The sequence below is a fragment of the Symphalangus syndactylus genome, chromosome 15 (genome assembly GCF_028878055.3).
Source record: "Symphalangus syndactylus isolate Jambi chromosome 15, NHGRI_mSymSyn1-v2.1_pri, whole genome shotgun sequence".
NCBI lineage: Eukaryota > Metazoa > Chordata > Mammalia > Primates > Hylobatidae > Symphalangus > Symphalangus syndactylus.
In genome coordinates, this window is record NC_072437.2 from 94,811,814 (window position 1) to 94,835,940 (window position 24,127).

Consider the following 24,127-nt stretch of genomic DNA (forward strand, 5'->3'; position numbering starts at 1 on the left):
ATTACAGTTAATCAGCACCTGTACCTGCTCACTCTATTTTAACGTAAATGCCAATGTCTCCCCAGTTCGTAGCACAGAGCAGCGAGCATGGTAGACCTTTGCAGAATGTAAATGATGTGTCTGTGTAGCTCGGCATTTGCATTTGGGTGTGTATGGAATCAGTTCCATTTGACCTAGACGTAGTCGATTGTCAAGGTCTTGGAAGCAGGTGTGCAGCTCAGGGAGAGGGCTTTAGAATGGAAGCACTTGGCTCTTGCCCACAGCACAGGGGAGGCACAGACACTAAGACAGAGCAGGCTTGGAGGGGGAGCTCAGGCAGGAGCGATGGTGACTGCTGTCATTGCCTCGTGCCCATGTCAGCTGGCACACCTGAAGCAAACCACAACTCTGTGATTAGGGGTGGAGTGCCTATGCGAAAGAGATACCCAGTAGAAAACTTCAGGGTACCTGAAAGGAAACCCCCTCACCTTCTCTGAGATCATCCTGTTTGGCATTTTAGCTAGAAGAGAGTAGCCTTAGGCGCCAGGCCCTATTCCTATCACCAGCTTCCATAGTGTGCAGCTCTCAAGTCTTGATGGACATAAGAGTCACCCAGGGGTTTTGCTAAAAGTTGAGATCCTGAATTCCTGCCTCATGGGCTCCGATTCACCCAGGGTGTATTTCAGAGTCTATATTTTTACCAAACAACCAATATTTTTTGTGTCCCTGGACCACAGACCTTGTGACAACCTGCCCTAGAGGCCTTGCAATCAGAAAGCCCAAATTTGCCTTCCCAGCTCCTTCTCCAGCCACTGAATGACCTTGGGCAAGTCTCCAGACCTCCGTGAGGCTGCAGCTTCTCCTCAACATCCAGGGTCTATTGTGAGGATCTAATGCGTAGAAAGGAAAGCACTTTACAAACTATGTAGCCCTGCAGAAGTCAGAGGACCTCGCCCTGTTTATTACACCAGCCTTGATGATCTGACCATGGAGGCTGAGTCCTTCCCATGCCTCCTAGGGCCATTTTTTAAAGAAAGATCTTGTGCTTTGTGCCCAGCCTTCCATACAGCAAAGTGCGAGAAACTACAAAAGGAGAAGGAGGAGCTGGAGAGGCGGTTCGAGGACGAGGTGAAGAGGCTGGGCTGGCAACAGCAGGCTGAGCTCCAGGAGCTGGAGGAGCGGCTGCAGCTGCAATTTGAGGCGGAGATGGCGCGCCTGCAGGAGGAGCACCGTGACCAACTGCTGAGCATCCGGTGTCAACACCAGGAGCAGGTCAGTCTGCAGTGCAGCTCTGCTGTTGGGTGTGATGCAGGTGGCAGGCGGAGGGGATCCAGTGCCACATTAGCAAGAAGTCCTATTCAGTGGGTGAGCTTTTCGAACAGTTCACTTTCTGAGTTGCTTTCTCCTTTCTCCTCCCTCCTCTCTTCTCCAGCCACTGTGGCCTCCTTCACTCTTCCTCAGGGTTTTCACACTTGCTGTGCCCTCTGCCTGGAATGCTCTCCCTCTAGACAGTGCATGGCTCCCTCTTGCCCTCCCTTCCAGACTTTTCTCCAGTGTCACCTTTCTCAGTGAGACCTTTATCCAAAATTATTATTCCTCCCCCAACCACATACACACTCTTTCTGTCCCCCTCCCAGTATTAGTGTTCCTTCAGCACTTATCACTAACACATACATTTTGCTTTTCTACCTTATTTATCATCTTTCTATTCCGTGAGGGCAGAAAGAATAAGAAGCAAACATGTATGTAGCACTCGTCCTACACCAGACACTGCTCTAAGCTCTTTACATGAACTGACTCATTTAGTCTTCACAGTTCCCCTAACGAGGAAGGTACCATTCTTATTCCCATTTTACATGGGAGAAAGCCACACCCCCATGGTTCAATAATTTGCCAGAATTCACAGAGCTGGTCATGGAAAAGCCAGGATTGAACCAGTCTGGCTCCACACCCCTGCTGTCAGCCACTGAGTTAGAATCGCCTGCCAGCTCTCCTGCTGGAGCCTGGCTCCTGGATCCATGCCTGGCAGAGTACCACACAATATCCATTTGCCGAATGAAAGAATGAATGCCAACGGTTAACCTTCGCCCAGAAACCTTACTGGAGAGGAAAATGCATCCATGGACTAACCAGAGGATAATTCCCAGGGAGCTTCAGTATGAAAGCTGGAAGGAGGCAGGTGCTGCCACCCCCACGGCAGCCACCTTGTCCATGACTGCCATTAGCGCTGATGAGGGGCAGGCGGATGATTCAGTGTACCCACCCTGCTTCCATGAGTACCGCTGCTTTCTTTTCTCTTGTTTCTAAGTTCTCCAGCTCCGATGGCTTCAACCCCACCCTCTAATTGGTGTGTGGCTTTATATAGTGTGCTTATGATATGCTTAAAATAAGTTGATATTTGTGTAGAGCACCCTTTAAATCTCACTTGACATTCAGGTTAGTGTCGCGTGGCCTTCATTGTCAGAAACCCTGGGGCTGCCCTTCTCGGCTGCTTCCAAATGGACATCTCAGACGGCAGTACCCACCCAGCCCTCCCACTGCCCCAGAAGAGGCTTGTGAATCTTCGAGGACCTGGGAGAAATTTAAGAGTAATACTAATTACTGTCATTGTAATAAAAACCTCTCTTACTTTATGGCATTTTATTCTACACAGTATCTCAGGTTAGTCATTCTTCTTTCCTAGAGGCCTATAAAAGCCAGACACACCTCCCTGTTTTGAGGTGGGTTAGACCATAGAGACTAGGAAACAGAATAGGTTACAGCTAAAGTTACCTGTTGGTGTTAAGATGAGAAACTGAACCCCTGGCGTCGTGCCTCCCAGTCTGTCTGCATGTAACCCCAGTGAGTAGACATTTGCACGGGCTGCTGTCTACAGTCTGACTCATTTTACGGCCACTTTATACATCTCAAACCTGGTATGAATACCAACTTGTTCTGTGCCTCTGTATCTATGGGCTATTCATTCCCAATTTTACACAGAACACGTTTATACCCATATTTACCAAAGGCCTCTCATCTGAAGGTCTGGGTTGGTTGAGAAGATGCCAGAAGGTGAGGAGGAAGGCTAAGAGGTGGTCCACAGTCAGGAGACCCTGAACGAAGGCTCTCGTGGTGGTGCCCTGGAGCTGAGGCACAGCTGAGGGGAGCCTGTCCACTAGGGGGCCAGGACACCTCGCTGAGGCCTCACCTGTGCGGAAGCATGTGCCAAGAGATGTGCTTCACCTCTTTTTAAAGCCGGGACATGGCGGTATTTTAGAGATTTCAAACTGGAGCGATGAAAGGAAAAGAAGCCCTTGACTTTTCCACATGAAAAGGACTTACATAAGCTACCTGGGCATAATTCAAACACGTTCTGTTGTATGAGAGCTCTGCGCTCTGTTCATAATCCTTTATGATAGCAAAAGCCGTTTATTTATTTACTCATTCACCTGTGCAAAGAATATTTATGGAATGTGCATTGTATGTACGCAAAGCACCATGACAGGATACTGCAAGAGATACTAAGATTTATAAAATGTGGGCTTGCTTATCTATCCATTGAGGAAGCTTCAAGATAAGTGCCCAAGGAACTGTCACGCGGGTGAGAAATGCAGACAGGGTGTGGAGGAATTGAGAGTTTCACATCTTATCCTCACAGCTGGAAGTGTCAGAAATCACATCGGAATGCTTTACATTTGACTGAATCTTTCCAACAGAAACCCATTGGTTTGGGGGAACCAGAGAGGCAAGCCTATGAATTATTCAGGCCCCTGATTCTGCTCCTGCTGCAGAACGTTGGCTGTTTCCCCAGGCTTCAGCTTCCCTAGCAGAGAACATGCAGGAAGTGAGGAAGATGAAATGCACCCCAGGCCAACAGTCTAACTACCAGATAGAATCAGTGTTCCTGTTTAGTGGGAGAGGAGACTCAAGGATGTGACTGAGATGGAGATGGGGATGATCCGTGGTTTCAGGGTCCATGGTGGACTCTCCACTCTTGGGGCCTCCTTCTCAGGGACGGTTGCACTGGGCAATGCTAACCCCACAAATAGCGACATCTCTGTCCTTCTGGAATCTTAAAAATCAGGTTCACTGACCTGGCATCTCCTCGTGACCCAGTGGCCCCCAACAGCTGGCAGCAGGGGCAGGTGCTGCTTCAGTTCTGACACGCAGGATTTTCTGAGGCTGCAAATATCACTTTACTCAAATTGGGAGTCGCCGGCCGAGGCAGGCTGACCTCTGGCTTTGCAGCAGCACCTCCGTCATGACAAAGCCAGCCAGGGCTGCTCCTTGCTTGGCCCCCCACCATCTCACAGAGCAGGGGCTGGCTCCCTGCCCATGGTGTGTGCTCTGGCTACACAGGTGGGTCACTTGGAGAAATGGCAAAACACCCCTTCTCAGCCTCCGCCGACACTGATTGAATCAGAATCACTGATGAGGCCTGGCAGCGGGTTGTTTCTGGACTCTGTGCAGCCAGGGCCCAGAACTGCAAGCATCATGGGACTGCAGGACCCTGCTGGCTCGAGTTAAGGACCTGAGGGAGGGGCGCTGAGGGGGACCTGAGGGGGTGGCGTTGCCTCTTGGCTTTCTTAAGTCAGTTTAAAGACAAGGTATAACTCTTATTTTAAAGGTGCAATTATAAAGGTGTTTAATGTGTGAAAGCCAGCTCTCCCTCTATAGCAAGCTGCACGTTAACAGATGCCAAATTGCCACAGCTTCCCTTTGTCAAAGCACGCAAAACAGACTCACCATAAACACACACGCATTTTCCTTTTCTGCCCCAAACATGTTCGGCCCAGCTTCCAGCCCTGGTTTCTGGGCTGCCTTTGGCTGTCCCCACACATAGGGAGCCACAGAGCCTAGCATGCGAGGGTCAGGCTTGTGACCTTTGACCCATTCCTCCAAGACCCTAAGTTTGTCTTACTCCACGACTTGCTCCAGAGCCACTCGCTTCAGGGACTGCCGGTCTGGATGCATGACGATTCTGCTCCCTCAAGTCTCAGCAGAGATTCCTCCTCCATAGGGAGCAGCAGAGCTCAGCCTTTGGAGTTTAAATTTGCTTTGTCTCATATCCAGGATACACTTTCTATGCTTTTGTAAGGAAATCATTTTAGACTAACTGACTAAAGGAAGAGCGTCCCAGGATTAATCCAAATGTACAGAGGCCACTTCGTCCATCATCTGCATTGTGCCTCCTTAGCCCTCCTGCAGAGCAGGCTCACAGCTGCCGTGCAGCGGAAACCACCTTCTCTCTAATCAAATAGAAGAGATCCCTGGGGGCCCTCCGTCTCCCAGCACCAGAGCCTGCCATCACAGCCCAGAGGTTCCATGTTCCGGGAGGAGGCAGTGCAGTGGAGATGGCGCCTCTGTTGACACCTGCCTGTGTGGAGGGCTGCAGAGGGGCAAAGGCACAGCCCCGCGTGGGATGACAGCAGACTGGGAGCCCTGGCATGGCTCTGAGCCGGTGTCCAGGATACTGTAAGCCTGGACCAAGTGAAGGAGGGCCCCTCGTTATCTAAAAAGGGAAGTCATTAAGAGAGCATGGGAGAGAGTGGGCCTGGGCAGCCTGCCTCTCTCTCATCCCATGTGGATGGGCGCAAATGGGAGTTTGCGCCCATCCACATGGTTTGGGTTTAATGAACGGAGCTGGTTTGGGTTTAATGAGTGAAGCTGAGACAAATGTAAAACACACATTTCTTCATTTGAAATCTAAGTCTTCTCTAAGTGACTTGCCAAAGCCCTAGATCATTGCATTTTGTAAATGGCTAAATGAAGTCAACCCACAGCTGTATCCTTACCCATCTGAGAGGGTGGTCTTCCAACCCTGTGCTCTGCTGTCAGCCCAGCTGAATAGCAGGCAGCTGCGGGAATGGAGTCATGTCACAGGGAACAGCTGCTTTTCCATAGAACCAGGACTACCGGATGGCTGTGTGACAGAGGCCTCCATGGCACAGCCCAGAACTCTGTCTCTGAGGTGGCAGGAGGATGGCCCAGTGGTGGTCTAAGGGGCCTCACCAGGGTTCTAAATGGAAGAGAAGGATGCTTCAGCCAGCCCGAGTTTGCCATAGGCCATAATGGTCGAGCACTTTTGTCTTTGATTTGGTGATCTTCAATGCATAGAAAGATCCTGTGCTTTCTTTAGGTCAGCTTGTTTAAATCTCCTCCAATTCCTTCTGGTTTCAAGGTCCTCTCAGGCTGAGAATTCTTATTGGCTGCTTCATAAATGTGAACCTGTGCTGTAGAAAGAAGCCAAGAACCATAGGAGAAGACATTATATGGATTAATACTATGACAAGAAAGAGGATGGCCAACAGTAGACAGCTCCTTCCTCTTTGAGATAACATTTTTTAAAAACCATAAAATTGCATGAAACCTAAATTACTAAAGAGCGGGGATTATTGTGTTCAGATTTTTTGGCTCATGGGATCCCATTAGTTTCCTTCCTAACATACTGGGCATTTCTCTAATTCCATATGAACTTTTAGAGTTAAGAGATCAGTATTTCATTCATAAAAGCACCTCGGAAAGGTTGTAAGTAATATATCATGCCATTACATTACCCTTACTTAATACAGTGGGCATGGTATTCCATCACCACTGAATCAAAGGCATGCCTTCCAGCAAGCCAGAATGGCATACATTGATGCCATAAACACAGTGTAGTACTGCCAGTCAGGGCACATCCACCTCCTGGGACTCATGGGACTCTTCTGAAACTTAGTTCTTCCATCTGTCTGTCTTTTCTGAAACCACTCATGATCATTTGTGTAAGCACCGAATAAATTAGAATCATGCAAAGGACCGCTGAAAGGTTTTTTGCTCTCCGGAACTGTGTAGCAACCCTCCAAACAGTGTGTGTGGGGGGCGGGAGAAGCGGGGGGCTGTGTTTTTACAGTGTGCCGTGGCCTAAGTGACATCTGTAATGGAGCAGAAAGAAAAGATATTTCCTTTTTTAAACCAGTGATTTATTTTTCCAACAGATTGAAAGGTTTTGGACAAAGATTCCACAAAAAACCTCCCATAAACAGGAATTGGACAATTAAATACTGTTGTAATCAGCCTCTCTGCTGGTGGGTTCATAGCTCTGAGCTTCAAGTAAATACCGTTTGATCAAGAATGGCCTTTAAATGCGAGTGAGCCATTGTGCACCACGTCCGTTCTCACACTGCGATGCAACTTTCCTAATGCCATCGGTCTGTTGTTGTTTTTACCCAGTGATGTTTGTTTTAGTGGATGAAGTTCTCGTCTACCACAAGAGAGAGAAGTCAGGATAATTTTTTGATGAAATAATAGTATCCAGAATGAGAATCCACCCCTTTTTAAAACAAATATATCTTCATGTGTCAGCTTCACAGGCAGGGGAGAGCCCTTTCTCCATTCAGATCAAAGGTTAGCCTGTGAATGTTCCCCAGAGAAATGTGGGAGCTCAGAGGTAGCTGAATATGACCAGCTAGAAGCAATGTATTCTTAACTGGGCCACCACGGAGCTTCAAGACCAGCGCATATTTTCTAGTTCAGTGGTTTTCAAATGCCAAGTTTTGATGCAGTAGTAGCTTGTGAAATAAATGTAGTGGCCCCTAACTAGCGTTTTGTACAACAAAGTAAAATAGAGGAAACATTTTTAAAGCAGATTTTTCCAAATGGAAGGGGAAGTTTTGTTTTTGTGAAACTTTGGTTTTGGGTGTGGTTGTGTGTGGGTGTGTGCATTGTGGTATTGTGTACAATGGTGATTTTCACAGTGGATTACTAACAGAGAATTTGGATAAACACTGTTGTAGTGTATCCAGGAGAGATTTGCAATCATAGGGAGAGGTCGTTTTAGGCAATTACTAAAACAACAGCCCCAATAACAGTAACAAAAACAGTAAACCTGGTAGGCAGGCAGGTGAGGGGTAGGGGAGGGGGTCAGGAAACATGAAGAATCCTGGACTGGACTGGCTGCACTACTTGCAGTTATAATCTGGTGAGCAACCTTATGTTTAAAAAGAGACACACAGACCCGCCAGCCTCACCTGGTATTGGCGAGAGAATCCTAAGGTGTTCATTCCTAGTCTTGCTTGGGGGAGGTCAACACAAAACAATAGTGCATTAGAAAGAGCCTCACCTTTGGAGTCAGACAGACCTGGGTCTCACTGTTAGCTCTGCCATTTATTAGCCCTTGGGCAAAACATTTCAAATTTCTCTGAGCCTCAGTTTCCACATCTGTCAATTGGGCATAAAAAGATATACTTCATAAGGTGGCTCTGAGGGTTAAGTAGAGTAGCCTATCTCGGGCAGCCTAATAAGTATTTGTTCCCTCCACTTACCTTGTGTACTGTAGCTCCCCCTGCCACTGGGAAACAGACCACCTCATAGGGAGGACCCTTTTCTTTTCCTTTACCGTCATTGCTCATAGCGGTGCAAGGGGATGGACTAGGAGTGGGAAGGGGATGGTCCAGGAGCCACACTCAGGACTCTAAAGAGGTATCTCAGGCAGTGATCCCCTGCCCGGAGTTGGACCCTCCTGCAAAGAGCCAGGTTGTGGCAATGATCTCCCCGTGACTCTGAGGGCTGCCACATCACCACCAAAGTCCAGCTCTCCTGCTTTGGCACGAGGCTGTGACTTGTTATTGATGTTTTGGGTCACGGACCTTTTCCACTCATGGAATTCCACTTCTGTTCTCCAAGCAGCTCTCTGTCTAACCGGTAACTGCGCCTCTCCTCCAGGTGGAAGATCTCACCGCCAGCCATGATGCTGCTCTCCTAGAGATGGAAAATAACCACACGGTTGCCATCACGATCCTGCAGGATGACCACGACCACAAAGTCCAAGGTAGCTCCCAGCCTCGTGTGCAGCAGGCAGGGGTGGGTGGTGCAATCCAAGCCTTTCCTGCTGCAGATGTGTGGAGCCCCCCTTCCTCTCTTCTCCCTCCTTTCCTGTCTTTCCCTCCTGGTGCATCTTTTCCTGTTGGCTCCTAGGAAAAGAAGAGATAGGAATTAAGGATCCAGGTAGTTAGCTGCTTCTTTCCTCCAATGCAGTTATCCTCAACCTTGCTGAATACTGGAATTCCGAGTCCCCTGGGGAGCTGTAGCAAAAGACCAATGCCAGCCTCAGTCCCAACCCAGGGATTCTGATGGCCTTGGTCCATAGTGCAGTGTAAGCATCAAGATTTCTTAAGACTCCTTAGGTGATTCTAATGTGTAGCCACACTTGAGGGCCACTGTCTAAAGCAGGCATGGAAATAAACCTTTATGGTTTTCTTTTTCTTTCTTTATTTTTTTTTTTTTGAGACAGAGTCTCACTCTGTTGCCCAGGCTGGAGTGCAGTGGTGCGATCTCAGCTCACTGCAAGCTCTGCCTCCTGGGTTCAAGCAATTCTCCAGCCTCAGCTGGAGCCTCCAGCCCGAGTAGCTGGGATTACAGGTGCCCACTACCACACGCGGCTAGGCTTTATGATTTTTATGGCCTTCTAAAAACAAATGGAAGCCCCAGCGTGGATAGATACACTTTCCTCATATTTGTGATGTTCTCCGGGCCACTGCAGCATCTGGTTGGATCGGGGTATCCAGAGCTTACGGTCATAGACCACATTCACCGTGGGTGTGCATTAAGTCTCCAGATCTTTCTTTCTACATTTTTGTAACTTTGAATTCTCTTTGGGTTTTACGTGGGTCATAACAGCATCATTACTGAGTTCCAGTGAGATCTTCCTTTGTGAAAGAGGCTGCATTTTACACTTTCACATGCATTTACATTAATACATACAATTTATTTTTCAACTTCCTCTCGCTTTACTTTTCCCTCCCAGTCAGCTGGTCGTTAAAGTGTGTATTAAAGGCCAGGAGCAGTGGCTCACACCGGTAATCCCAGCACTTTGGGAGGCTGAGGCAGGTGGATCACCTGAGGTCAGGAGTTCAAGACCAGCCTGGCAAACATGGCGAAACCCTGTCTCTACCAAAAATACAAAAATTAGCCAGGCACGGTGGCCTGGCTGCACGGGAGGCTGAGGCAGGAGAATCACCTGAACCCTGGGAGGCAGAGGTTGCAGTGAGTCGAGATTGTACCATTGCACTCCAGCAACAAGAGCAAACCTCCGCCTCAAAAAAAAAAGTGTGTATTAAAAGCAATGACAGTTAACAATACATTGATAAACTTTTACAATTTGAGAATTAGCATCAGGGTTTTTATTATTGTAAAAATGTTCTCTGTGAACAAGACCCAGTGTGCCACAACCAAGGTCTGTGTTATTGTCACCCTCAAGCACCACCTCCGCTACCTCTGGGAACTATTAGTGAGTGACCAAGCTGGAGGCAAGAGACGGTATTTTCCTGGGAACTAGTTAAATGGATTGCCTCGGTCCTGGTAGTGTGTTTCACACTCAGGGTACTGGTCTCTACCCTTAGCTACACATTGGAACCACCTGGAAGTTTTTAAAAATATACTGATGTGTGGCTCCTACCTCTGATATTCCAATGTAATTGCCCTGGGGTGCAGCCCAGGCATCAGAAGGCTTTAAAACTCCCTAGGTGATTCTAATATGCGGGGAAACTTGAGGACCATTGTGTTAAACACCGTATTAAGCGTGAGGCAGTGTCGTGAGCTTGAAATAAAGAAATACATGATGAAGACACAAATATTAGCAGTGGTTTATGTCATCTTCAGAATGGATACTGCCTCTTCTTTTCCCCTGGGGCATTGAGATCCTTTGAAAATGCCCTGAAATCTGTCACTAGAGGAAGCTGGTCTCACAAGAGAGAACGTGAATGGAAATGGCAGTGAGCCATGGTGTCGCCTTTTCTTTCTGGATTTTCACATAAACAGATCCGGTGGATTTTTCTGACTAATGAAGTCTCACTCAGACACCACATTCAAGGTCTTTGAATTATAAATGATGTCAAGGCCATGTGGGTGTAGGTAATGGTAGCTAAAAAATTTATTATTATGGTCAGGATGCTGCTCTCGATGACTTAACACTAATCATTTAGTCAGAGGCAGGCAGACCAGAAAGGCCATATGGTTCTCTATCAGTGAAATCAACACAAACATTTCTTTTCCAAATGTAAATGTCAGCTATAACAACTGGATTTCTTAGTGACCCTTACCGCCATTAGTTAAAAGATTTGAGTCAATGAAAACCACAAAGTTTTTCCTAATTGCAGCTCACACCACCCAGAATGGTAATTGTCGGTCTCCAGTACGCTACCATTCTGAGCATATGATCCAGGCCGATAATGAGACCTTCCTCCCTCTCATTATAACATGAAAACAAATTGCTTGTGTAGCCAGAATGAGATGGGCTTCACCCAGCTAATAAGACTCTTCCCATCTGGAGGAAAATAGAATCCATTTGCTTAATAACTCTTACATGACATCTCTTTCTGCCTAACTTGCAAATTATTGCTGGGATGACACTTGTCACAGAACAGAATTGTTTCAAACCCTCCAAGAGGAACCAGTCCAATTAGTTCTTCCTTGCATCTGAGTTGTCTTAACACCGAATCTTTGCTGAAGCAAATCCCAGGGATGTATGGGTCTCAGAGTGCAGCCAAGAGGCTACCAAGGTGTCCGTGTAGACACAGCACTGAGCCTGGCTGGCGAGCCCGGCTGGCACGATGGCTGCTCGCAGCTCCGCTGCTTTCCTCAGCCCCAGATGGCTGCTTCGCAGTGGGAAGGAAGAGTGATCCTGGGAGGGGAAGAAAATGGGATTTAATGCTAATTACCTAGTTATTTTGCCATGAGAACAGTTTAGAGAATCAATGAATAACGTGAACAAAGGATCTGACTTGGGCAGGGTGGTGGTATAGCTGAATGTAGAAGTGTGTGTGTGTGTGTGTATGTGTGTGTGGTGTAGGAGGTGTGGGGGGAATGTGGGTTTGTGTGTGTGTGTGTGTGTGTGGTGGGAGGTATGGGGGATGTGGGTTTGTGTGTGTGTGTGTGTGTGTGTGTGTGGTGGGAGGTATGGGGGATGTGGGTTTGTGTGTGTGTGTGGTGGGAGGCACGGGGATGTGGATGTGTGTGTGTGTGGTACGTGTGCAGGTGTTTATAGTGTGTGCAGTGTGTGGGTGTGCATGTGTGTGTACATGGTGGTGTGTTTATGGGGAGTGTGTGGTGTGTGTATGTGGTGTATGGTGTGGGGGGTGTGGGTATGTGTTGTGTACAAAGGTGTGGGTACTGTAAGGATGGGGGAGGGCATGTAAGTGTGTGCGTTTGTGTAAATGTGTATGGGTTTGGAGGTGTGAGGGCGCGGCAGGTTATGAGGGTGTGATTGGTGTGTGGGTGTGTTATGCGTGTTTGTGGTGTATATATGCGTGTGTGGTAGGGTGTATATGGTATATATGTGTGTGGTGTGTGTAGTGTATATATGTGGGGGTGTGGAGGAATGTGTGTGGTATGTGTGTAGTGGGTGTGTGGTGTAGGTTTGTATGTGGTGTGTATGTGGGATGTGTTTAGTGTGTGTATGTGGGGGTGTGGGTGGCATGATGTGTGTGGTATGTGTGGGGGGTGTGTGTGGTATATGTATGTGGGGGAGTGTGTGCAGGGGTGTGTGTGACAGGTGTGTATGTGTGTGTGGCGTAGTGTGTATGTGATTAGTAGGTGTGTATGTGTGTGTGGCATGTAGTGTGTGTATGCGATTGTGTGGTGTGTCTGGCGTATGTATTTGTGTGATGTGTGTGTGGTAGGTGTGTGTGTGGGGTAAGTGTGTGTGGTATGTGTGTGATGTATGTATGTGCTGTGTTGTATGTAGCGTATGTATGTGATGTGTGTGGTAGGTGTGTGTGTGTGGCATGTGCTGTGTATGTGATGTGTGTGTGGTGGGTGTGTATGTGTGGTGTGTAGTGTATGTGTGATGTGTGGTAGGTGTGTATGTGTGTGGCATGTAGTGTGTGTGTATGATGTGTGTGTGGTAGGGGTGTGTGTGTGTGGTGTATGGTGTGTATGTGAATGTGTGTGGTAGGTATGTGTGTGTGGTGTGTGTGTGTGATGTGTGTGGTGTATGGTGTGTATGTGAATGTGTGTGGTAGGTATGTGTGTGTGTGATGTGTGTGTGGTGTGTATGTGAATGTGTGGTAGGTGTGTGTGTGGTGCATGTGTATGTGATGTGTGTGGTAGGTGTGTGTGTGTGGTATGTATGTGATGTGTGATAGGTGTGTATGTGTGTGGCATGTGTGTATGTGATTGTGTGTGGTAGATTGTGTGGCATGTGTGTATGTGATGTGTGTGTGGTAGGTGTGTATGTGTGGCGTGTGGTGTATGTGTGATGTGTGTGTGGTAGGTGTGTATGTGTATGTGTGGCATGTGGTGTGTGTGTATGTGATGTGTGTGGTGTGTATCTGAATGTGTGTGGTAGGTGTGTATTTGTGTGTGGTGTGTATGTGATGTGTGTGGTAGGTGTGTATGTGTGTGGCATGTGTGTATGTGATTGTGTGTGGTAGATGTGTGTGTGTGTGTGGCATGTGGTGTGTATGTGATGTATGTGTGTGGTAGGTGTGTATGTGTATGTGTGGCACGTGGTGTGTGTGTGATGTGTGTGTGTGTGGCATGTGGTGTGTGTGTATGTGATGTGTGTGTGGTAGGGGTGTGTGTGTGTGGCATGTGTGTATGTGATTGTGTGTGGTAGATGTGTGTGTGTGTGGCATGTGGTGTGTATGTGATGTATGTGTGTGGTAGGTGTGTATGTGTATGTGTGGCATGTGGTGTGTGTGTGATGTGTGTGTGTGGCATGTGGTGTGTGTGTATGTGATGTGTGTGTGGTAGGGGTGTGTGTGTGTGGTAGGTGTGTATGTGATGGGTGTGTGATGTATGTGTGTGTGCTGTGTGTGTTCATATGTGCTCTATCTGCCCCCATCTTCTTTTTCCCTCCCTTTCCCCAGTCCCTTCTTTCTTTCTCTCTCCTAAATACTAACCTGGTCATCACATACAATTTCAAACCAGTGGAGGAGTCCCCTTAGGCTTGAATCTGCTATACAGGAGTCATTTATTTATGTGAAGTCACAGGTCTTAAGTCTGCCAAAAGAGCTTTGTTTTAGCCTTTTCAAAAGAAAGACCAACTGAACAATTTAATGTCTTCTTTCCAGAATTGATGTCCACTCATGAGCTTGAAAAGAAAGAATTGGAAGAAAATTTTGAAAAACTGCGGCTGTCATTGCAGGTTAGTATTTCTTTAATTTTCTTACCTGATATCGAGATAATGGCAGCATCATTATTCCCACCCACAAGCATTCATTCAGCACCTACTGTGTACTAAATCCTGTACTAAACAATAGAATATAAGGTAAATAAGTCATACTCCCTACCCTTAAGAAATGTGCTGTCTGCTCAGAGGGCTGTGATGCAAATAGTATCAGACAACAGGTAACACATACTTGCACCAAATGAATAATACAGTTAGTGAATGCTACAGACATTCAGAGAGATTACTCTGCACTCGCTGTGGTCTGGAGTATCCAAGGAGTAACTGAGCTATGTTCAAAGCCAGAGGAGGACTTGGGGAAGAGAGTGTTCTAGGCAGGGGTAATGGTGCAAGGAGGGCTGTGCAGGTCAGAATTCACAGAACGTGCTCTGAGACTTATAAAAGGGGCTGCAGTTTCCTGGAGGTGGCTGAGACGAAAAGCACCTTCTCTTCCTCTCACTGCCACCTTTAGGAAACGCTGGTCTCAGATGCCAGAGGAGCTGCCTGGTGTCCTGCAGGCCTCTAAGGAGAGAATGCAGAGTGTCCCAGATCACCTGTGTCTCCTTCCTGCCTTACGGAGACCCAGGCAGCTGCTTCTGTGAAAAGACATTGACAACCCCCAGCCCCATGGAGGAGCTGCCTGGGAAGCCAGGGGGATGCTGGGGGCCCTGCTTCCATTTCCAAGTGTAGCAATTCCAATCACAGAAAAATTATTTTGTAAATGTCAGGCACACTCTCATCTGGAAGTTGTGGGAGGTGAATCCCATAGCTGTAATACATAGGCAGGAATTCTGCTTCTTTGATGGCTCACTTTCCTCTGGCAACATACATGGCACTGAGCCTGCCCTGCCAAGAGTCCGGGATCGTGGAGAGACCCAGGGTCACACTCTCCAGTGTACTCTTCAAAACCTAAAATGTGTTATGCCCACACAGTGCTTGTGTGGTTTGCCCTTGGCCAATGAACCCCAGCCTGCCTTCCTCGTATACACATCCTGCACCAATAGTTGCGCTATCCTTAAAGGAATACAAATCAGGATAAGTGACAGCCATACAGCGATATCACAAAAATCCCATCCAATCCCAAACCCAAAGAAGCAAGAGTTTTGTCTCGTCTGGGAGTCTGTGCCCTGCCACTGACACCAGATGGTCCTGAACTGGGCATATGTTTGTTGTGCCTGTCCAGCAGAATCCGTTTGGGCTGGAGGTTATTTGGTGCAAGGAGGGTGGAATTGCTCAAGCCAACCTCCTTGGTCTACAGGCACCTGGAGAAACAGGTTTGGTGGTTAGAGATTTGAGTTTTTGTTTAAATCCCCGCTGCGCTAGCTCTTACTAGCTTTCACATCTTGGAGAGTTAGGTAGCCTCTGTAAACCTTAGTTTACTCTTTAAAATAAGGATGATGACAATATCTTTCTTAAGGTATGAACAGATTAAGGGAAATAACATGTGAAAAGTGGATAGCCCTGGGTTGGCTTAGGTCACTGCTAATAAGTGGCAGCTATTGTAACTATTGTAATAATAACAAGCATTGTTACATTTATTGTGATTATTGTCATGCTGTTGGTTGGCTCCAGCCAGGTCTTTGTGCCTCTTAGCATGACATAAAGAAGCCAGCCCAAGTTAGTTGCAACAGCACATTCTGTCCCTGCAGATCTGTTTTGAGTGATGGTGAATAAGGCAGAAACATCAGTTTGGTATCTTAGATCCATTCTGTGTTGTAATTGCCTGACGAGTTTGCTGTTGTTTTGTTTTTTAATGGAGGGAAAGAGGCTTAAAAGAAATGCTTTCTCTGACAACACTGAGGAGGTTTGGTGTAGGAGCCAGGGAGGGAGAGTCATTTTTATAGTCAGTGTAGCAGGTGACCTGTGCTAGGTCACCTGCTACACTGCCAGGGCCGTGATGAACATTTCAGCTCATAGGCGTGCAAGCCCCCACCTGCAGCATACTGCCTTAATGCACTGGCATTTGCATTTCATGGAACTGTGGGAACTTCTGTTTCTTAAAAATAAAATGGAAGTAGGCTGGGCGCGGTGGCTTATGCCTGTAATCCCAGCACTTTGGGAAGCTGAGGGGGGCAGATCACCTGAGGTCAGGAGTTCAAGACCAGCCTGGCCAACATGGTGAAACCAAGTCTCTATTAAAAATACAAAAAAATTAGTTGGATGTGGGTCAGGCGCGTTGGCTCACGTCTGTATTCCCAGCACTTTGGGAGGCTGAGGCGGGCTAATCACCTAAGGTCAGAGTTTGAGACCAGCCTGGACAACTGGTAAAATCCGTCTCTACCCAAAATACAAAATTAGCTGGATGTGGTGGTGCATGCCTGTAATCCCAGCTACTCGGGAGGCTGAGGCAGGAGAATCGCTTGAACCCGGGAGGCAGAGGTTGCAGTGAGCCGAGAACGCGCCATTGCACTCCAACCTGGACAACAAGAGCAAAACTCAAAAAAAAAAAAAAAAAAAAAAATTAGTCAGACGTTGTGGTGGGGGCCTGTAATCCCAGCTACTCGGGAGGCTGAGGCACGAGAATCACTTGAATCCAGCAGGCTTAGGTTGCAGTGAGCTGAGATCATGCCACTGCACTCCAACCTGGGTGATAGAGTGAGTCTTTATCAAAAAAAAAAAAAAAAAAAAGGGGACGGGCGCGGTGGCTCACGCTTGTAATCCCAGCACTTTGGGAGGCCGAGGCGGGCGGATCACGAGGTCAGGAGATCGAGACCACGGTGAAACCCCGTCTCTACTAAAAATACAAAAAAATTAGCCGGGCATGGTGGCGGGCACCTGTAGTCCCAGCTACTGGGAGAGGCTGAGGCAGGAGAATGGCGTGAACCTGGGAGGCGGAGCTTGCAGTGAGCCGAGATCGCGCCACTGCACTCCAACCTGGGTGACAGAGCGAGACTCCGTCTCAAAAAAAAAAAAAAAAAAAAAAAAGGAAGTAACTGGAAAAGAGAACAAAAAAGAGGAAAAGAAACCTACTCAGGGAGGTTTGCAGACCAGGGTCCTCCACCATAAGAAAGCAAGCAGTCAAGCCCAGTGCTTCCCATGTTAGTGTCACTGTGTACACTTATTAGCATTCACAATATCACTTCCCATTATTTGGTGGGATGATACCATTTCTCTTGCCAGAAAAATTCATGGGAGGCTAGGCATGGTGGCTCATGCCTGTAATCCCGACACTCTGGGAGGCCGAGGCGGGTGGATCACTTGAGGTCAGGAGTTCGAGACCAGCCTGGGCAACATGGTGAAACCCCATCTCTACTAAAAATACAAACATTAGCTGGGTGTGGTGGTGCACGCCTGTAGTCCCAGCTACTTGGGAGGCTGAAATGGGAGGAGCGCTTGAGCCTGGGAGGTGGAGGTTGCAGTGAGCCAAGATCGTACCACTGCACTCTAGCCTGGGCAACAGAGTGAGATCCTGTCTCTGTCTCTGTCTTTCTCTCTTTCTCTCTCTCTCTCTCTCTTTATATGTGTGTGTGTGTGTGTGTGTGTGTGTGTGTATCTATATATCTATATCTATATATTTTTTAGAAGAGTTCATGGGAGACCTCGTTTCTGTGTTTTGATATTACAGAAATGGTGCTGGGCAAAGAGCTTTGGACTGGTCTGCATGAGTGAGACATGACGGGTGAAGGTCTCCTTGGCCATCAGTGGTCCTTTCCCAGCCTGTGGTCCTGAGAGTCATGGCCGGAGCTGAGTGGGGCAGGGTCAGCACAGATGCATCTGCCCTGGGACCTGGGGAAGGGTGCAGTGTCTCCATAGACACGCCTGTATTCCTTCAACCTGCAGGTGGAGAGCGGACAGCTGCCTGCCTAGCTGGCAGGCATGGGAAGGTTGAGGGCTGGGAGTGCCAGTCTGGCTACTGGGTGGGTGTGAGCAGGGAGGAGGAGACTGTGTGGACGCAGCTTACGTGGCAGCTTCTATCAAGGACATGCAACCCAGTCCTGAGGCTAGGAAGATTGTGTGGGAGCCAGAGTGAAGCGAGAGTGAGAGGGAGCTGGCTGGAGGCAGGCACTGCCAGCAGGAAAGCTAGCCGCGAGAGGTAAGGGAGGCAACGGGGCTGGGAGGATGCTGTGTTAGGGAGTGTGCACTGCACCTTGAGGGCAGTGGGGTAGGAGATAGGGGAAGGACAGGTTCCGGTTTGCACATTAGAGAGAGTGCCTGACTGCAGTGTGAGGGCAAAGGAGTGATAATTCAGAAAAAAAGAGGAACCGTGCCAGGAAGGAGCCAGCAGAGTGGCCTGAGCTCAGGGGAGTCTGTGGGTTCTAGGGACATTTAGGAGGCAGGATGGCAGGACTTGATTATGGACTTGGTGATTCGAAGGTTTGGTGATTAGAAGGTTTGATGATGTGGGAGGGGTCCCAAGGGAGAGAAAGAAGTCAAGGAAGGTTTGAAGGGTTCTGGATTGAGCTTCCTAAATGAGAAATGCATTCATCATGGTATTTGAAATACATTCATCGTGGTCCTTCCCAAAGCCAGGGGCTAGTTGCCTCCTGGACAAGAGGCACCTCTGAGGATTCTCTCTGAGGATTGTCTGCCTCTGTGGGATCAGATGTTGTGAAATGCCCCCAGTTCACAGTGTTTTTGTGGTGTCTTCCTGACAAAGCACTAAGAAGGAGTGAGCCGAGGGCAGGCATTGGGGGAAACCATCCTCTGTCGTGTGGTTTTGGGGACTCTCCTTTGGCCCCTCTTTCTTCAGCCCCAAGGGAAACACTCAGAGGATGCCCCAGGCACAGTGGTGGCCCGCTGATCACCGCTGTCCAGGCTGTGGTGGCTGCTGTCTGTAGTGGCCCCAGCTGGACTCCTTGTATCGTTACTTGCAGGACCAGGTGGACACGCTGACCTTCCAGAGCCAGTCCCTGCGGGACAGAGCCCGCCGCTTCGAGGAGGCCTTGAGGAAGAACACGGAGGAGCAGCTGGAGGTAGTTTCTGGATTCCAGGCTTCCAGCCCCGCAGGGACCCCACCCCAGCGAGGCCGAGGGACTCCCTCAGCAGTCTCGTCCCAAGACAAGGCCTCTCTGAATCCGCTGCCGAAGTGACAGCTGGTCACGACCTCCCCTGGATTTTTAAACAATTCCTGTCAGCAGCTTTCCCCTGAGACAGACAGCAGCTGTGGGTTTCTCCAGCTACGTGTTATTTTTGCCAAATTCCACAGCATTCCCCAGCTGGAGTCACGGGGCTCCTATGATAAGCATGGTCTGGAACCCCCCCCCCGACCCCGCTGGCCTGACCACCCCTTCCAACCCATTCTCCCGCAACTTTTTAAGCTGACATGGGGCAGCCTTGGCTGCAGCATGTGTTCATAGGTTGAGGGGAATTTTTTCCAGAAAAGCTGGCAAAACTCCTTCCCTCTAACGTAGGGTTGCCAAATAAAATACAGGACACCCAGTTAAATTTGAATTACAGATAAATAAATTTTTGAGTATAAGTATGTCCCTTGCAATACTTATACTGCATTTTTTTAAATGTTGTTTATCTGAATTTGGATTTAACAGGACACACTATATTTTAATTTGTTATATCCTGCAGCACTACTCTAACATGACTTTTTCTAAAATGGCTTTTCTGCTTCTTAAACCACTTTGCTCGTTTCCTGTACCTGAGCTCTTTATGGGCATAGGTGGGACCTGTAAGAGTCCCAGCTACCTGGTGAATCAAGTCGGCCGGGTGAATGTTAAAAGCCAGTGTTGGGTTTACTCTTTCTACCCCATGAATTCCCTGCTGGGCATAGGCTGGCAACCCCCAGCAATTCTGGAGTCAGAGTTTCCAGTGGTTGATGGCCATGTCTCACCTGCTCCCCGACAGAACTGGATTTTAGGAGGGTTCTCAGTGGGAAACTAGCAGGGCCCCTTCATCAGGGAAGGCTGTGAGCATCCTCTCTCTTTGGTGTTGCAATTGCAATCAGGGCGCTTGTCCTAAGAGGATAGATTTAGCTGGATTCGTGACATTGGTTAATACTGGATTTTCCCGGGAGCCCCAGTCAACAGCTCATGGCTCTCTGCCTCTAGATTGCATTGGCTCCTTATCAGCACTTGGAAGAAGACATGAAGAGTCTGAAGCAGGTATTAGAGATGAAGAATCAGCAAATACACGAGCAGGAAAAGAAGATTCTTGAGCTGGAAAAGCTGGTGAGTTGGTCCGTTTGCTCGGGAGAGTAACTGACCTCCATGACGCTCCTGCTGTCATCACTGATGTCATCGTTGATGGTATTCAGCCAGGTGTGTCCCTTACCTGCCCATTGCTTACACCTAAGCAGAAAATCCCACAGCTGGCCTTTCCCAGGAAGCCAGGAGCTCTCATAAGGAATCTTGGAGGTGGCTTCACCTTGTCCAACTCTGGAGCCTTCCTGACGGGCAGCCTCTTTCTGCTTCGCCCTGGTTTTCCCACAGTTGTGCTGTCTCCTCGCCCTCTCTTGGGGACATGTGGGGACCCAGCGCGATGCAGCATCCCTGATGCCCAGGCACTGCACGGAGCACTTTCCCCGAGCCTGCTCCTAACTCCTACGGCTGGAGCAGCTGCCACCACCAGCCGCTTTACAGATGCGGAGATGGAGCTCAGGAGGCCTGGCCCAGTGCTTCGAGTCCTCACAAGGCAGAAGGGGCCAGGGATCTCCCTGGGGCCCTTTTTATAAGGGTATTAATCCCATTCACAGGGGCTCACTCTCAGGACCTAATCCCCTCCCCAGTTCTCTGCCTCCTAATACCATCACTTTGCGGGTTAGGTTTCAGCATAGGAATTTGGGGGGACACAAACATTGAGCCCAGAACAGAGTCCTTGCTCTCACCCACACTCGCCCACCTCAGCCCACCAGCCTGGCTCCTGCAGAGCTAGCAAAGGGCACTCCCTAGGGGGCACAGAACACCCAGGATTTCACCCCATACCCTGGGGCACAAGCCCCCGGCCACGGCTAGAGTCCCAGAAAAGTGTGCAAAGGGAGTGGAGGAGAAGCCTCCTTCCAAGGGCAGCCCATCTTGCTCTGGAAATTGGTCCCAGGATCTCAGATTCTTATTTTTTCCCTTTATTATTGTTCCTTTAAAAATAAACTTTTGATACTATCAAAAGTAAATATGTGTACTGTGGAAAATTATGAAATAAGATAAACAAAAAATAAGCAGATTATAACATCATATTCCTACCAGTGCTTATACTTTCCAGGACTTTTTCTCTGTAAGGCAGTATCTGCGTGCACATGCGCACAGGCACACACCCACCCACACACACAGCCCACATATTATATTGTATAAGTGTTTTATATCCTTAGCTTGCCATCTCAGGCAGGAACTGATCATCTCATCGAATTTTTAAAGTTCCCCATTTGTGAAATGTCCCTTGCATCTGTATAACCAAGCCAGGGGCTGATCTAGGGCCACCCATTGCATTTGGTGGCCATGTCACCTCTCTCTCTGGAGGCATCCCTTTTTGCAGACATCTCTTGCTGCACGGGTGCAGTTAATGGGGGCAGACCAGGTGATGCTGGATTGTCGCCAAGATTCTGGGCGATGCTGACCACTCTGCACCCTCCAGCAGCCCAGGACTTCCCAGCTCAGGCCAGGCCTAGGGCTGGCGGGGAGCTATAGGACAGCGCTTGCCTCAGCTGAACTCTGCCTTGCAGCCTTGCCAGTGTGGGGACCAGCTGTTCTGAGAGCAGCCACACATCTTCACCCTCCTGGCTCGGCCATTTGCATCGGGTCACCAGCAAACCTCTGGGTTTACTTGGCTGATTTTAGCCATGCTCCAGGCTTTCTGCCTGCCCATATGGCTTCTCATCCCAGAAACCTTTCCAGGCAAAAAAGAACCTACTTGATCAGTTCATCTCCTGGGAGCAAAAGTGAGGGCTGGGTGAGGTGCCTTGCTAAAGAGGGGGGACAGAGGCCAGTCCTGTGGCTAGGATTCCTAAGTCCTGTTCATGGACAAGGGACAGTTTTCTTTAAAGATTAACTACATTAACAGTGAACTTGTCACATTCTTTTCAGAAAATAATTTATTTCTAAATTGGTCTTAGAATCAAACTGTATTTCAGCTAGGACTCAGGCCCTTGAGGACACGCTAACAGGGAAAGGCATCAATTGCCGGGGAGTAACAGCCGTGGGATGATGGGATTCGGGGATAATGTACCCAGCTGCTCTTGGGCTTTGCATTCCTGGGTGCCCGTAGCCTCAAAAGGAAAAAGCATGCTTACATTATTTAGATTTCCTCCCTCCATTGATTCAGAATGTCATGTCGTGCACGCACGGCTGGCCAAGGATGCTGCTGCAGTGTGGTTGACCCTTTGGGAAGAACCGTGAGACCCAGTAGTCGAACGAGGTCCTAGTGGTATTCATGGCTTATCTCTGACAATGGCAAGGGCCTGGGGACACTCACTATAAGAAATACATTTTACATCAGAAACACACACACACACACACACATAATATATATAAAATAAAAATATCTGAAATTTGCTACCTACGGTGCACATGGGCATTTTCTATTCTGTTTCATTTAAAGAAGAAATGCTGGTCACATTCCTCTGACCTGATTTTACAATCACTAAAGCATTACGAACTGATGTTTGCAAAATGCTGTTCTTGATAATCCTCCAATGCCCAGAGCTGAGGGCACCGGTTTACTCCCTATTTTATGGCCTTGCTAGAACTTCTTAAACACCGTTTCCTTTGTAGGCAGAAAAGAACATTATCCTAGAAGAAAAGATCCAGGTTCTCCAACAGCAGAACGAAGACCTCAAAGCAAGGATTGACCAAAACACAGTTGTCACCAGGTAGGTGGGCTGGGTGTCACCTACAAAGTGACTTTCCTCTTGAGCTTCTTTTTGTTGCAACATCCAGTTTCCCTCACTCTGGGCTGTGAGTCTTTCCCCACAGTCTCTTGCTGTTTCCCCCAAGACCTGAAGAACAAGAACATACTCCTGTGGCCATCTTGCCTATCCCTGGCCACATATCAATGGGCCCCACCTCGGGAGAAATGGGTGAAATCGGCAAAAGTGTGCAGCAGGGTCCTCCTGCAGCACTGGGAGGGGAAGGGGTTTATTTTTGGAAGATATTAGGAAAGGAGGGCCAGCTGGGAACTGGCTGATACTCCAACTTCCAGAAATTCACAATTTCCATCCAGGTCTTGCCTGTCCCTGTGGGGCCCTGCTCTGAGGTGCCCCAGCTTTCAAGGAAGGTTGTTCAGGCTCCTCCCTCACACAGCACAATGTGGGGATAAAGCAGGGTTTTGGCTTCATCAGCTGCTCTTCCATGAGGGCTCAGCCATATCAGTAAGACCCAGGCCCGAACCCTTGCCCACTCAACTCATCTAGGCTCGTCAGCGCTCACCCGTGGTGTGTTCCCCTTGCACACATAACTCGTGCATATGCATACACTCACATGCACTCACACAGGCACTGCATGCTCACACACACGCTTGCATACTCCCACTCATGCACACCCACTCTTACACACTTATGCACACACTCATACACTCATACAATCCCTCACACCTATTCACATGCCCTCATGTTTGCACACACACATGTGCATGCTTATCTTCACAGGTACATGCTTATTCTCACATGTACATCCTCTCACATACATACGCTCTTGCACACATGCATGAATGGACGCACAGCCATTGCCCCCATAACTAAGCCCCTAGTGCAGGCATTTTGTTCTCACCTCAGAGGCACATAGGAAAGGCTGCGCCCCAGGCAGCAGGCTCCCTTTGCTCCAGAAGCTCCAAAGGTGCCCTTGTCAGCAGAGCAAGTGCAGACTTTATCCAACAGAGGTGATTTTTCTGGACCTCAGTCTGTCCAGCTTTAAAATGCGTATGTACTTATTCCTGTCGGTTCCTCAAAGGTGCTGTCATTCTTCAAAAATGCAACAAAGCAAGCAACTCGGATTCATTTTTTCACCCACCAGCCTTTATCGGCAAACATTAACTGAGCGTCTGTTACGTGCCTAGCACCAGCTGGATGCTGGGAGTTCAGCATGCAGAGCTCTGGCCTCTGTCCTCCAGAGCTCCCAGTCTAGCAGGCAGACACAGAGCCTTAGAGCA

At 48.5% G+C, this 24,127-nt stretch overlaps 1 protein-coding gene across 8 annotated transcripts in view; it reads left to right on the forward strand.

Moving 5' to 3' along the window:
- The window catches only part of MTUS2 (microtubule associated scaffold protein 2), a 729,967-nt gene that overhangs the window by 702,392 nt on the left and 3,448 nt on the right, over window positions 1-24,127 (forward strand). For all 8 annotated transcript variants that reach the window (XM_055244645.2, XM_055244647.2, XM_055244648.2 and 5 more), the window contains 6 exons: window positions 1,037-1,251; window positions 8,662-8,767; window positions 14,010-14,083; window positions 18,919-19,017; window positions 20,104-20,223; window positions 22,756-22,853. In XM_055244645.2, coding sequence (XP_055100620.1) covers window positions 1,037-1,251; window positions 8,662-8,767; window positions 14,010-14,083; window positions 18,919-19,017; window positions 20,104-20,223; window positions 22,756-22,853 — 712 coding nt within the window. The remainder of the gene's footprint in view (window positions 1-1,036; window positions 1,252-8,661; window positions 8,768-14,009; window positions 14,084-18,918; window positions 19,018-20,103; window positions 20,224-22,755; window positions 22,854-24,127) is intronic.